Below are 16,173 nucleotides of genomic sequence, written 5' to 3' on the forward strand. Positions count from 1 at the left end.
TGTGTGTGTGCCTGTGGGTCTTTTATGCATTACTACGATCTGTCCAATCGCGCGTGTGTGTGTGTATGCATGTGGGTCTTTTATGCATTACTACACGATCTGTCCAATCGCTATGAAACTATGGGAAGTTGTTGAGAACACTCCTAGGAAAGTCTCTGCGATGAATAATAAAATGTATGAGGGCGGCGTACCGACAGTAGATTTGGCTCCTACGACTTGTTGATTGGGCATCCTGCACAGGGTCAGTGGTACTGCTTGATTCAATGGTCTAACTGTAACAGGCGTCCCGACGATCGTGTTACCCAGTGTATCCCGGCCTCTCCCAAGGCTTTATGGTGCCTACATTCATTTTAAATAGCTCCTTACATAGGGACATGGTGGGCTACTGAAATCGGTAATTAAATCGTCGTATACCCAGGCGGGCTATGACGTCTGTTTGTTTTAAAGAGCGCCATACGCTATGGGTACAATGGATGTGCTAAAACACTCGTTAACTAAATCTAACAGGCGCATCCGCCGGTGCTCCGTATACTCCGTATATGATGAAGTACTGAGGTGTAAAACGATGAAAACTGTCAAATTTTCATGTGATTTTTATGCACGACTACAATACTTCCTCTATACTCTATATATACACGAGAAAGTAAAAATACTGTGAGAATTTTTTTATAAACAAGGGAAGCAACAGAATAAATTATTTAGAATTAAAAAATCTTTATTACTTACCATTATTTTAATTTGTTTTGTTACTCTTTGTATATTTTCACATATTAATGAGCTTGCACAAATTAAATGACACAAAAAGTACACAATAAGCTTTCCCAGTCTTAGCTAACATATAGATCTAGATTCTAGATCTAGATTCTCTAGATATGGGGTCTGTATACTGTATATTAGTATATTAGATTTGTCTGTTTTAGAAAATTAATTAATTGTTGAAAAATCTAAATCTAGACATACAATGCCCATTTCCAATATTTTTAAAAATTACATTTAAAGATGTTGGGCTAATATTTCACGTCTAACATTAAGACTGATCTAGATCTAGATTTAGATCTAAGATTTTAAAAAATTGAATTAAAATGAATAAAGAAGTCGAACTTTTTATTTTTTTACATCCTTGTTGATAAACATCCGGGAGTAAGTAGATCTAAATGAAAATACCGTTTATTCTGACTTTTCTCTATCTTAAGACTTAATCGTAGATGTCGATTTCTAGAATCTAGATTAGATCTAGATCTAGATCTAGATCTAGAATCTAGATCTCTAGGCCCAGATCCAAATTCTAGATAGATTCTATAATACAGTAAGTTAGTATTTAGTATTTAGGGCCTACTGTTAGTAATTTAGTTAACTAATAATTTATAATAACTAGAGTAGATCTAGTAAACTACCAATGTCCAATAATCTTAATCTAACACTCCCCTTTCTATTAATTTTAAGTTTTAAGTAGTTCAGTAGTCAGAATAGTACATAGAAAATTACAAAGTTAAAATATTTTGAATATGGCATAGGCTAGGCCCTAGGCCTAGTTTATTTTATAATTTTAGTTTAGTAGACTCTAACTCTAAGTATTACCAAATCCAACAATAGAATCTTCGGAAAATAAGTAGTAAGTACTAAGTAGGCACCTAATAAGCCTAATAAATTGGTGTTCAGTTGATTTAGTTGATTATTCTAGGCTGCGCTGCACTCAATTGCTTAATTAAATTGAGATTTTTTTTTTATTAGGCCTATTGTTTTGAGCTTATATTTAACTGAACTCAATGTAACAAGCCAGCAGGTTGATTGAGTCCAGGCAGGGGGTTAGCTCTGCTAAGGATACAAAGGCTCGACTCGAAATATCGTACAAGTTTGCATAATGATGATAATGTACCCTTAATATTGATAAATAAAACATTTAATATGATTATTAATCCTTAGTGCTACAACGTCATCTTAATCTTCTGAATGACAGTGTCCATGTCTAAAGAGAGCGGGACGATTAAATGGACAAAGACAACTCAACCCGTCAAAATAGACATGTTTCTATTGCTGCAGGTAAATAAATTCAAGTTGTTCTATACAAACTATTCTAACTTGGTCAATTAAAAGCAATAAGCCTCCATACCATTTAGACTTAGTTATGTATTTAGACTTTTTTGGGGGGTTGAAATGTATGTGTAAGAGGCCTGAGGACTAATTTAAAAGAGTAACAACAGCTCATATTAGGCATAAACTCCCCCCCCCCCCCATTCCATTTCGCTGTTACCATCACCAAGTTGTTTTGATGTATACAATTCAATTAGAACAAGACATCTTCACGATATAAAAGTGATAGAACAAATGCATCCATTTCTATTGTTATTTACAACTATTTATCCTCAAAGTAAACCAATCATAGAGGGAAAAGTTTTAAGGTTTAATATATTTATATGCAGGAGGAGTGTGTGTGTGGTGGGTGTGTTTTAAGGATTGGATAAAACTATAACATTGCTACTTATTTATTTTCTGTAGTTATAACTCCATCATGAAATAAAAATTAGTTGCACACAATTGAGAAAAATATTATAATTTAATTTCCTTTCTGTTTATAAAAGCTAAATAACTTAAACATTTATAATGGAATTTGGCTGGGAATTTTTCCCTAATGGTATGAATCATGTGTAACATACCTTAAACTTATCCAAATAATTAAACATTATATACATTTTTCTTCAATGTGTATGTTTCATATTTTGTCAATTAGAGGAAGTAGACAGCAAATTTTATGAAAACAGTGATGTGTATGTTCCATATTTTGTCAGACAGAAAATTTTATGAAAACGGTGATGTGTATGTTCCATATTTTGTCAGACAGCAAATTTTATGAAAACGGTGATGGTGATGACCAAGATGTCCAGCTGCGCCATAGAAACGGTATAGTCACAGAATCACCAGTGAGCCATAGAACTGTTGAAGGACATAACTCAACCATGGAGGAAAATATGGAAGTGTATGATCAAAACCTCTCAGACTTACTGCAACAGTTGCCAAGTCGGCAATTAGGTTTGTTGGTCTTAACAAATCAACAATATGACTTGTTTTTGTACAGAAATAAGTACTTTTAAGGACATTACTATGTTTTATCTAAAATAATTATTTATTTAAAAGCTAAACTGTGTTCTTGTATTGAAATGGATCAGGAAGAATAATAACAGCTATGTTAAAGAATTTATTTAGTGTCTTTTTACTATTTTGAGTATTGGTCTTAAATATTGAGGGCTATTACACTGAATTAAAACTGTTATGCATTATAACTTTTATGTATAGATGTTATAGCTATAATTTTTATGAATAGAACATGTAACTAGCTGTAACATTTCTGAACAGAGGATGTGGCTGACATGGCAGCCAGAACCCTACTGAGAAAGAGAGGCACACACTTGCTGAGAACAAGCATGAGAATCAACACTGACAACGCCCTTGAGGACCGCATTGTTGAGAGCCTGGAGCAGGAGAGTTCTGAGGACCTGGCTGATGACATTGATGCTGCTGTCAGGAACATCCCCACAACTCTAACTAAGAAAAGAAGCATCAAGTCAGTTTGATCAAATTTTACTTTTTTCAGTATTTAACCTAAGTAACTATTTATATTTCCATTGAAGGAATTTTTAAACTTTTGGACATGCATTATGATTACATTTTTAATTGCTCTAATTTGGTTTATTTAAATAATTTGAGAGGTTGCAGTGTTAAAAAAAGGGCACAGTGTACCTTAACATTTTGTTAGATGTTTTGTATTGCCAGCAGCGCAGGAGCACAACTGCCGTTCTCTCTGTTTACAGACACAGGTTGTCCATCAAAGCTAGTCGTCCACTGTCCAGGTGGAAACTGATCAAGTACACAGCAAGCCTGGTACAATCTTTTTGGTTGTTTCTTCTCTCACTTCTTGGGGTAACAAGTAATAGGGGGGGGGGGGGAGATGTAAGTAACTAAGTATAATTGCAGTCTCCTTTAGATATGCAGTAAAAAACCTCACAATATCACTTTTTGTTTCTAGTGCTGAGTTATTTCCATTCTATAGCCTGATTATGTTTTATTTTACTTTTTGAAAATTACATGCTACATTTGAGCATTGCTGGCATTAGATCTCTGGCCTTTGGGAAACTACTACAGTGTATTTAAGTTTGCCACTTTTAAACTTGCAGACCTGGAGACACGTGAAATTTGAAATGAAGAAAATCCATCGTTTGTTTGACCTGTGGCGCTCCCATCTCCTGGTCATTGAGGGCTGTTTTGGCACCAGCGTCGCCTCCTACTTCATCTTCCTCAAGTGGGTGCTCCTCATCAACATCCCCATCTTCCTGCTGACCTTCACCTTTCTAGTCATCCCCCAGATTCTCTACAGCCATTATGTGGACAAGCACAGCTCTGAGCTGAGGAAACCCTTCACTGGCGTGGAGCTGCTTACTGGGACTGTAAGTCTCCTCTTGGCTTTTTAGTGGTGCTTAAACTTTAAGGCTTAATTCGTTTTATTATGTGATTTTCCTTTTGGGAATCACGTCTGAGTTTGGTGATGATGTATCATGTTAGGGTTTAAAGGATGTTGAGTAGCATATACTTCATATTCAAAGAAAAACATTCTTTTCATTTCAAATGATAGTTAAATTAAAAAAAAACTTTTAATTAAATTGTCAATATTTACAAAATTATCTTGTCAAAACAACAGTGATGACTTATTTTAGAATGTGGTTATTTTAGAAAAGTGGTTAACTTAGAAAAGGTTAACTTATTGCAAATTTCCTGCACTTACAGGGTGCCTTTGAAAATTCAGAAATGTACTATGGCTTCTACACCAACATGACAATAGAAATCAGCAAGGGAGCTAACTACAATATGAAATATGCTTATATTTTAACCACAGGGGGCTACTATCTCTTCTGTCTGATCATCCTGGGCTACAGGTATTGTACATATTTACTTCCTATGCTTTAAGTTGTTTACTCACTAAATTATGTTAAGAATTTTAGATGCCTTTGGTGTAATTTCACAACAATATTGAAACCAGGCCATAAATAGGATCTTATTGAACTGTGAAAGATGGATATGATGTTCTAACCTTGATTTGAAACAAGTTTACATTATCAATATGTCAGCTATATCTGAAAACTGGTTTATATTTAAATCTTATCCATCATATGTCATATAGATTTACATGTCAATATTTTAGTTATCTGAGGTCATACAGATTTACATATCAATATTTCAGTTATCTGAAGTCATACAGATTAACATGTCAATATGTCAGTTATCTGAGGTCATACAGATTTACATGTCAATATGTCATACAGATTTACATGTCAATATTTCAGTTATCTGAGGTCATACAGATTTACATGTCAATATGTCATACAGATTTACATGTCAATATTTCAGTTATCTGAGGTCATACAGATTTACATGTCAATATGTCATACAGATTTACATGTCATTATTTCAGTTATCTGAGGTCATACAGATTGTACTACATAGAAGCCAGTGGCAGTACCAGCATGTACTACTTTAACTTGATCTACACTGGCTGGGACTATGGTATCACATCAGTTGAGACTGGCCAGCTCAAACAAAGAAGTATTTATAATGAGATCAAGGTTGGCATCAGTCTTGTTTTATTTTGTTCTTTTCTTTATATTTGTTTTCACTCAAGCCTCATGAAGCTTAAACATTAAGAAAATAGTTAACGCCTAAGGTAATATTTACACTTGACAGGATGTCTTTGTGAGCTTGTAAAATAGTTTTTTGAACTACTTGTATGTCCTAAGTGAACGCAGTCATGTAGTAGCACAGTTGTATATTTTTCCAGGAGTTTCTTGCTGGGAAATCCTTCAATTCTTTTATTAAAGAAGACATGGTGACGACGTGGCTGAAGCGCCTCCTGTCCTGGTTGTTTGTGTGCTGTCTGCTGGCCCTGAGTGGTTACACCACCTTCGTTGTTTCCACCGAGCTGTCTCTCACGTCTGAGAGATCCAACTCTGTAAGTAGGTCATACCCCGGCAGATCCAATGATGTAAGTAGGTCATGTCTGGCAGATCCAACTCTGTAAGTAGGTCATACCCCAGCAGATCCAACTCTGTAAGTAGGTCATACCCCGGGAGATCCAACTCTGTAAGTAGGTCACACATGACACATCCAACACACTAAGTAACTTATGTCGTATAGATCAAACTGTAATGAATAAAAATTACATTTTATTTTATAATAATTATCTCGAATCCAGAGTCACATGATAAAAATTGTAAAGTAAAAGTGCATGCCTACAAAAACCATATCAGATGTAACTTAGTTCCATTTAGTTTTTGTTTAACCCTTTACCGGCCAGGGCATCAAAACTACTTCCCCAATGGGCGGGCAAAAAGATGATGCATTTGTCAACCACAGCATTTAAAAAAAAAATAACCATATAAAATGAAAAGCATTATACACAAAATTGGTCTGTTTATTATGTAAGAGGTTCACTAGCATAATAGTTTACTATTAATAAATAAAAATAGCACTAATTCCAGAAAAACGTAAACAATATTGTTCTTATAAAAAATCTATTTTAAATGCTAAGATAGAATAAGCTATGCAGCTACTTTCTTTTTTAATAGTTACATTATAACTAAAGTCTGATTCAACAGCAGAGGCATTTTAATTAGATTTAATTTCACTAATTACATTGCCCATAATTTAAAAAAAAATTAATTGTAGAAAATGAATTACTGGGATAGAATAACAAAAAAACCCAACGTAAATAAAACATGTTATTTCCCGCGTCCACTAGCAGGAAAAAATTCCTTTCTTCAAATAACCTTTTCTGATGGTGCTCTGTTTTTCAGACTTCCATTCCAGCTCTTCGACCCCTAGCCATGCCGGTTGTCTTATCATCCATCCAACTTTTTGTCCCAATGATATTTACATTCCTGGAGGGAAAGGAAAACTACCAGTTACCAAAATATGAGCTCTATATTCATATGTTTAGGTGAGTAAAGTTGTAAAAATATCAATAAGATTTGTCTTGTTTATTGTGTTTTTAATAAATTTAAATCTTATTTAATACACTGTTTACATTTCAGATTATTATAAATTGAAACATACATGTTTGAATGCATGTAATAAAAAACAGTAATATCAATAAAAATATTAATATGATCCTACTAAACTTAAATTTTTTTTTAATTATTTAACAGAGAGAAGATACTGAGAGTCCCCAAGCTGTGTCCTGTAATTGTTTTGTTTGTTAATGTCCAACTTTTTAATCCTCCCACAGAGAGATGGCACTGAAAGCCACCAAGCTGTGTCCTGTAATTGTTTTGTTAATGTCCAACTTTTTAATCCTCCCACAGAGAGATGGCACTGAAAGCCACCAAGCTGTGTCCTGTAATTGTTTTGTTAATGTCCAACTTTTTAATCCTCCCACAGAGAGATGGCACTGAAAGCCACCATGCTGTGTCCTGTAATTGTTTTGTTTGTTAATGTCCAACTTTTTAATCCTCCCACAGAGAGATGACACTAAAAGCCACCATTCTGTGTCCTGTAATTGTTTTGTTTGTTAATGTCCAACTTTTTAATCCTCCCACAGAGAGATGGCACTGAAAGCCACCATGCTGTGTCCTGTAATTGTTTTGTTTGTTAATGTCCAACTCTTTAATCCTCCCACAGAGAGATGGCACTGAAAGCCACCATGCTGTGTCCTGTAATTGTTTTGTTTGTTAATGTCCAACTTTTTAATCCTCCCACAGAGAGATGGCACTGAAAGCCACCAAGCTGTGTCCTGTAATTGTTTTGTTTGTTAATGTCCAACTTTTTAATCCTCCCACAGAGAGATGACACTGAAAGCCACCAAGCTGTGTCCTGTAATTGTTTTGTTTGTTAATGTCCAACTTTTTAATCCTCCCACAGAGAGATGGCATTGAAAGCCACCAAGCTGTGTCCTGTAATTGTTTTGTTTGTTAATGTCCAACTTTTTAATCCTCCCACAGAGAGATGACACTGAAAGCCACCAAGCTGTGTCCTGTAATTGTTTTGTTAATGTCCAACTTTTTAATCCTCCCACAGAGAGATGGCACTGAAAGCCACCAAGCTGTGTCCTGTAATTGTTTTGTTTGTTAATGTCCAACTTTTTAATCCTCCCACAGAGAGATGACACTGAAAGCCACCATGCTGTGTCCTGTAATTGTTTTGTTTGTTAATGTCCAACTTTTTAATCCTCCCACAGAGAGATGGCACTGAAAGCCACCATGCTGTGTCCTGTAATTGTTTTGTTTGTTAATGTCCAACTTTTTAATCCTCCCACAGAGAGGTGGCACTGAAAGCCACCATGCTGTGTCCTGTAATTGTTTTGTTAATGTCCAACTTTTTAATCCTCCCACAGAGAGATGGCACTGAAAGCCACCATGCTGTGTCCTGTAATTGTTTTGTTTGTTAATGTCCAACTTTTTAATCCTCCCACAGAGAGGTGGCACTGAAAGCCACCATGCTGTGTCCTGTAATTGTTTTGTTAATGTCCAACTTTTTAATCCTCCCACAGAGAGATGGCACTGAAAGCCACCATGCTGTGTCCTGTAATTGTTTTGTTTGTTAATGTCCAACTTTTTAATCCTCCCACAGAGAGATGGCACTGAAAGCCACCATGCTGTGTGTCCTTGTTTATTTCTGGCTGCAGGAGGCTTCTAAAGAATTAAAGGTACCTTATAAGCAAATATGCATAATGAAACATAGATTAACATCAGTGTGAGGGCTGTGAAGGGTTGTTGATTTTACTCACATTTATTTTCTCATCAATGTCCTGGTGCTGATTGCAATGGTTGGTGATTTAACTAACATTCTGTTTTCAGCTTGGAGGATTAAAAAACTACAAAGGATTGGTGATAAATTTGTTCAGTAACTTAAAATAATTGAAAGTTTATACACAATTGTTTCAAGTTTTCTTATTTTAAAACTTTTTTTGTATTTATATGATTGTGTTGTGTTTGACAATAATTTGTGCTTAATTTGAAGCATAGCGCAGGTGATTAAATTTGGAGGAAAGAGTTTATTTGACTGCTTTATTAATACTGTAGTAATAATAATAGCTTGATAAATTTAACTATTGTCAAGGCACCCTAAGAAAAGATATCTTTCTGAATTTCTTCAGATCCGGTGTTTTAACTATAGATTAAATATTAATTTTGTAAGAGTCTGAAATAGTATCCCTACTAAGAAAATACATTATTTAAAAAAAAATCTGTTCAAAATAAAAAATGTTGGCAATTAATATGGAAAAAATCAGGTCTTATAAAAAAAAGTGTACTAAATAGTTTATTAACTCCCTTTTTCAGTGTTGGGAGACATTTGTTGGTGAAGAAATCTACAGACTGGTTATTGTGGATTTTATCTTTAATATGGGCTATACTTTTTTCATGGAGTTTATACGAAAGTAAGTTTTCCTGTATTTTTTGGATGTTAATGTTATATTGCTTAAAGACTGATGACTTAAATTTTGAGTAGAACATAATTTTATTATCTCATTGATAGATTGATCAGTATGTTTATTAATATTTCAGGCTCATCTCATTGATAGATTGATCATTTTTTAAATCAATATTTCAGGCTTATCTCATTGATAGATTGATCATTTTTTAAATCAATATTTCAGGCTCATCTCATTGATAGATTGATCATTTTTTAAATCAATATTTCAGGCTCATCTCATTGATAGATTGATCATTTTTTAAATCAATATTTCAGGCTTATCTCATTGATAGATTGATCATTTTTTAAATCAATATTTCAAGCTTATCTCATTGATAGATTGATCATTGTAATGTGTTCATCAATATTTCAGGCTTATCTCATTGAAATGGGAGAGAATAAAAAAATCTGAGTTTGCCATTGGCCGGCACACGCTTGAGTTGGTCTACTCACAGACTCTATGTTGGTATGTTATGTAATGTAGCGCATGTAGATTTTTGGTATGTTGCAGTTACGTGATTTAGCACATGTATACTGGCGGCAGGGGTGTAGCCACTGTAAAGCTAGCATAAGCAAAGCATTGAGGCACAAGGAACATAGGTGGCCTTTTTCCTCTTTGAAAAGTAAAACTTTTCTTGGAATTTTAGTGGTTTTTAATACTACATTTTTAAAACAAAAAAATGGAATTCAACTTTTATTTTTCTGCTTTAGAAAAAATATAAAAAATCTGTAAAAGGTACCCACTCATTCCATAGTATACAGGCAGTGGCACCTAGAGGTTGCAGTTACGTGATGTAGCACATTTAGTGGCACCTAGAGGTGGATGGGATGGGACAAGGCCTAGTCTGCTGCACAGTCCTACCCGTATTAATAAAATGTCACGTATACTTGGGCAAGATGGTTACAAATCTAAATAAAAATGAGAATTTTTTTGAATATTGTGTTTGGTAAGTGGCATCACTAGGTCGGGTCTCACCCTGTGTGCTTACTGAGGGTATCACCCCACCTCCTCCAATAATTTTAGTTTGGTGTCTCCCCTCTCCCCCTAATATTTTATTTTTTGAACATGTTTTTGTTTTGACAGTAAATGTTACCATTTTCTGTCACTGAGTCACCCCCTGTGATGTTACTGCGTTTGGCCTTCAGTAATTTTTTTATCCAAAAATAGTGATATAAAATAAAAATTAACTAACGTTAATAATACAGTATTAGTGTACAATCAGGATGTAAAAAATACAAAATTAAATTTTAATTTTTTTTATTTAAAACTCCTCCCTCATAAGTAGTTGTCGAAGGGGCCCACTGATAATTTGTAGATAGCAGTTCCCTGACAGTGCGAAAGAACAATTGTTTCTGTGACCAGCTTTACACAATGACCAAAAACAAAATGTCCTAATTTTGTCTCCAGGCTTGGAGTGTTTTACAGCCCACTGCTGCCAGTTGTTGTCATATTGAAGCTGATTATTATATTTTATGTCAAAAGGGTAAGTTCATCTTGATACTCTCAGCTCTGCTACACTCTCAACTCTGTCTTATATAGAATATTTTAAAACATTGGAAATTTGAATTGCATAGTTTTTACAAGCTTTTATTTAACTCACTGTCTCTGTCGTCAGTGTGTCCTCAGTCTGTCTAGATCAAAACGCCTGAGCGAAACAATGGGCTCTTCTAATAGATTCGGTTCAAAGTAGGCACATCGGTCAAGTCATGAAGACAACGCAACATGACATTAAATTTAACTTAATTGGATGCCTAATTAATTTTTTATGAATTAATTGAAATTTTGTCCAAATTAGTAGGCTGTCTCATCCAACTATTCCGCACTATTATACACGCGTCATCACATTAATTAGGTGCGCAATGGTTTTTAGTCATACAACTCTTTTAAAAATTTAAAGTACTGAAAAAAAAATTCATAAAATACGTTTTAATAATAAGCTTTTATGTAATAATGCACTAAAAAGTAGAAAATAAATTATACATTACTATTTAAATAACTAACGCTTTTCTTTATAGTTATTTAAATAATAGTGTATAATTTATTTTCTCCTTTTTAGTGCATTATTACATAAAAGCTTGTTATTAAAACGTTTTTTATACATTTTTTATTTTTTATTTTATTTACAAACAGCTCTGTTGTCAAACAGTTTTTACATACCAAAATTTTACCACATAATCAGATGCATTTTATTTCCCAGTTTGGTTTGTAACAAATGTATTTTACATTCCAGTATAGTGTGGTTCATAACTGTAGTCCTTCTGTCAAGCCTTGGAAAGCATCAAGAACTCACACTATCTTTGTGGGATATTTGTTTGTCTTCTTCATCTTGTGCAGCGTGGCTGTAGGCTGTAGCATCTTTCTGTAAGTTGTGTGGCTGTGATTTGTGGTTGTGGCTGTGGACTGTAGTGTGTGGTTGTAGTGTGTGGCTGTGGACTGTAGTGTGTGGCTGTAGTGTGTGGCTGTGGACTGTAGTGTGTGGCTGTGGCCTGTAGTGTGTGGCTGTGGACTGTAGTGTGTGGCTGTGGACTGTAGTGTGTGGCTGTAGTGTGTGGCTGTGGACTGTAGTGTGTGGCTGTGGCCTGTAGTGTGTGGCTGTGGCCTGTAGTGTGTGGCTGTGGCCTGTAGTGTGTGCAGTGTGGCTGAATACTGAGTGCTTGTTTGATTTGTATTTTGATTGTCCCTATAGTGTGACACCGAGCCATACGTGTGGGCCTTACCAAAATTACTCCAGCTCGTACGAAGTTATCAACAGTCTCATCACCAATTGGGAGGACGAGAGCAGTGTCATTAAAGAAATTTTCAACTTTGTTGACTCTCCAGGTTTTATAGCTGGTCTTTTGATCTTTTTGCTGTAAGTTTCATTTGGCTAAATACTATCATACTATAATCCCTATTCTTTTGGTAGGATGGTTTTCTACTATAACTTATACTTTTCTGCTTTGGTAGGATGGTTGTGTCCTACAATTTATACCCTATTCTATTTGTAGGATGGTTTTGTATTACGCCCGCACCATCAGCCTGAGCCACAAAGCTATGGTGGAACAATTCAAGCTACAGCTTATCTCAGTAAGTGTTGGTTTGTTTGGGTTCGGTTATTTGTCATGTATGTATCATACTGTTATATTCTAGCCACTGTAACTGCATTTCTTTAGTCATGTGGTTTTTGACTATATTTTCCCAACAATTGAACTGAAATCAGGAAGGTAAAGACAAGAAGTTCCTCATCAACCTGCTCAACCAGGTGAAAATTCGTGGGCGAAAAAGTGGGATCAACCACCCAGGGCCGCTGCTGCAGAAGAAAATAGAATTATTGGAAACTCACTCAAACCTGAGTTCTCTCACCCCTGATTCAGGTGAGCTGTCATAGCGTATGGTCACACCCACATCATAGTGTGATGTCACACCCACATCATAGTGTGATGTCACACCCACATCATAGTGTGATGTCACACCCACATCATAGTGTGATGTCACACCCACATCATAGTGTGATGTCACACCCACATCATAGTGTGATGTCACACCCACATCATAGTGTGATGTCACACCCACATCATAGTGTGATGTCACACCCACATCATAGTGTGATGTCACACCCACATCAAAGTGTGATGTCACACCCACATCATAGTGTGATGTCACACCCACATCATAGTGTGATGTCACACCCACATCATAGTGTGATGTCACACCCACATCATAGTGTGATGTCACACCCACATCATAGTGTGATGTCACACCCACATGAGGTTCACACTATAATTTTCATCAACCTTTTTTAACAATCTTAAAATCATATGTCGGATGACTGAGTGTAAACTTTTCAAGGGTTAATTCATTCTTACCATTGTCACTTCATTGAGCATTTTCTTAGCTGAGCTGTCCATACCCTTCAAAAATAGGTCTTCAACTTAACACCAGCTTAACCCAGATGCTTGAAATGTATATAATATAGCTGCTGATCTCATAAAGATTAATACATGGGAAGGGTTTCTACAGATTTTACATTACTATTTTATTATGCTTCCTCAGTTTATCAATTAGTTTATCATTTACTAAGAGAATTACCACACTCCTTAAAAATACAAGTTTCATGACTAATTATTGACTTAACATTTGTTTTTCAGTTCCAAGCTCAACTAAATTGGCAGGTAATTCTTTTAGTATTTTATTTGATGTACATTTTTTAAGTTTTAAATTTAGAGCCAGATAAGATTAATGTTTTATATTAACTCTTTTACATATTAAGAACTTGACATTTTATAAAATACTGCTGTATGTTAGCATAAATTGTGCTGCTAAAATGAAGAAAAATAAATCTCAATGTCTGATATGTATTGTAGGTAAATAATTTGAGTGGTGAGTATTAGTGCTGCTTGCTTAAGTTGATGTACATGATCTTGATGTTGACCGTACACTCTCTCTATATATTTAAAAAAAATATTACAGCCTCTGTGTATAATGATGACTTATTGTAAATGGGTTTTGATGTGTTTAACTCTACTCTGCTTAGTGTTTTAATTAATTATGATAATATTTCATTTGGTCTTATAATTCAATGGGATGACAGAATACCTGGTCATGGCTGCTGTTCTGTGTTGCCAGGTTGTAATTCAGCAAATCAGTCTGATCACTTTCCTGTCATGTCACTAAATGTTGAATATTTTACCCCTCATATCTCTAATGTTTCCTGTTTGTATTTATCACTTCTCTAATCAGTTTCCCCAAACTATGCTTGATCAACTTATGTGCATGAAGTTTGTAATTATTTAGTTATCCAACTCATTACAGCTATACATTTCAGTATTCATCAACGGTTACAATATTTGGTTTAATATGCAGAGACTTTAAGTATGTTTCAATAAATGGGGATATATTTAAAGAAAAATGTCAGTTTAAAACTGTTAATAACCATCTTTTACTAGTTGTGTTCTTTTTTTTTCAGGAAAAGTATTTGTCCGCACCGTGGCAGAGAACTATATGGGTGGCTCCTCAATGTTGTTGTAAACACATGTTCTGGTGACTTGAAAAATGTTTGGCAGAGAACTATATTGGTGACCCTAAATGTTATCACATGTTCTGGTGACTTGTTTGGCCACTAAATGTAATCACATTTTTCTGGTGACTTCAGATATTTATTAGTTAATATGTTTTTTAAAATTTCTTCTACTTGATAAGCAGACTACTTGTGAACATGCAATCAAATATTAACAATATATCTTACACTTGTTGGTGATAACGTACTTAAACATGGAGATTTATTGTCTTCATTCATCAGCCAAAGTTTACACAACTTGTGAGAATAGAATATTCTACATTTCTATTATTGTGTGTAGATTGTGTGTGCATTATTATATGTAGATTATATTATATTATTATTTGTAGATTTAATTCAACACAAGTAAACCTGATAAATTATTTTTCAAATATTTATCAAGATAATGTTGGCATGTTTGGTACAATTCAAAGGAATGTTAATTTAATTGATTTATTCACCCACAGTAGAAAGTAATTTTTTTTATATGTCAGAGAAATTACTGTCTGTATTCAAGTGTTATTTATAGCTTTAAAAAACTAAATTTATCAATATTTGAACACTGATCACTTGTTTAGATTTGACCAGTGCCCTGTCTTTCTCCCGTTTTGACTGTTCATTTGATCTGATGCAGGTTACAAGATTTGACCATGGTTATCTACTGTCTCTCTCCAGGTGACTCTCAATGATCTAATGAATGATCTTTTACTTTTCATTTATATTTACAAAGGAATCAAATTTTTATTTATTGTGATCATCAAATGTATTATTTATAGTTGTATAAATATTATTTATCTAATTGATTTTGTAATATGTAAAATGTAAACTGTTTTAATTTGGCTTGTGTATATTTTATTTATCTGGTAGCTTGTATCTTTCCAGCTACTTATAAAAATTGCCTCATCTTTCATTGTGCCTTCTCTTGCCTTAAACACTTTCTTCTACACAAAGTATTCTAATAAAATGTTGATTTGTTTAAAAACTTAAGTTTAAATTAAAGGGTTGCATTTCTTTTAGTGCCTTATGAGGAAATATCTTGTCTATTACAAATTAAACCTGTGTTCATTTTTATTAAAAAAAAAAACCCTTGTTTTTATTATTTCATTTTTTGAAGTAGCCTTAAACTTTAAAAAGAAAACAATCTGAAAATGTTCTGTAATACTTCAGCTAAACACCAAGAAGACTTGTTATATGTTACTTGTTACTATATTTAATCTGTAATCAAAAGCTGAGCTAAAAATAACAGTATGCATTTTTTACTTGATTGGTTTTTAATTGAGTTGTGATTCCAGCTGCCTAGTTGCAACAAGGGTTTTATGTGGTAGTATTATAATGGTTTATATCTTACTGTTACATATATTAAAACAAAAATATACTTTGAAAAGTTGTTTCAATTTTCTTGTTGGTACTGTGTTAAGTGTGTGCGACATTAGACTTATGATCATAGTGCATTGTCGCTAGAACATCAAATTAGGTCTAGAGTATTCTCATTCTAGTCTTCAGTGTACTTGACTTTTTTAAGTGTGAATATTTTTACAACAGAGTGGCTAATTGCAGTATGCAGGTACTAATAACTATCAAAAAGTTTTTTACTCATTTACAAATACAAAATAGCTGTAAAAATAATTATTGACCACTTGATGAAACATTTGACAAATTATTTCATGGAGGAAGGCATACATAA

General features: G+C 34.2%; 1 protein-coding gene across 4 annotated transcripts; it reads left to right on the top strand.

The window, feature by feature from the left end:
• Window positions 1–1,095: 1,095 nt before the first annotated feature.
• LOC131936369 (transmembrane channel-like protein 5) lies at window positions 1,096–15,873 on the top strand. 4 transcript variants are annotated; one of them, XM_059293313.1, is made up of 21 exons: window positions 1,096–1,140; window positions 1,924–2,040; window positions 2,836–3,027; window positions 3,352–3,559; window positions 3,807–3,876; window positions 4,170–4,439; window positions 4,777–4,925; window positions 5,462–5,612; window positions 5,825–5,995; window positions 6,840–6,982; window positions 8,611–8,686; window positions 8,838–8,867; window positions 9,321–9,418; window positions 9,827–9,919; window positions 10,862–10,937; window positions 11,685–11,815; window positions 12,141–12,305; window positions 12,442–12,520; window positions 12,654–12,807; window positions 13,582–13,605; window positions 14,400–15,873. In XM_059293313.1, exons 2-21 carry the CDS (start codon window positions 1,989–1,991, stop codon window positions 14,459–14,461), a joined length of 2,394 nt encoding a protein of 797 aa, XP_059149296.1. In that variant the 5' UTR covers window positions 1,096–1,140; window positions 1,924–1,988; the 3' UTR covers window positions 14,462–15,873. The 4 variants fall into 4 exon arrangements, with proteins under 4 accessions (XP_059149296.1, XP_059149295.1, XP_059149297.1 ...); XM_059293312.1 differs by lacking the exon at window positions 1,096–1,140 and adding an exon at window positions 1,158–1,306; XM_059293314.1 differs by lacking the exon at window positions 1,096–1,140 and adding an exon at window positions 1,158–1,306 and having other exon boundaries at window positions 1,958–2,040.
• Window positions 15,874–16,173: the final 300 nt, after the last annotated feature.

This window comes from Physella acuta, unplaced genomic scaffold (assembly GCF_028476545.2).
Source record: "Physella acuta isolate Inbredline_101_S28 unplaced genomic scaffold, ASM2847654v3 ptg000177l, whole genome shotgun sequence".
NCBI lineage: Eukaryota > Metazoa > Mollusca > Gastropoda > Physidae > Physella > Physella acuta.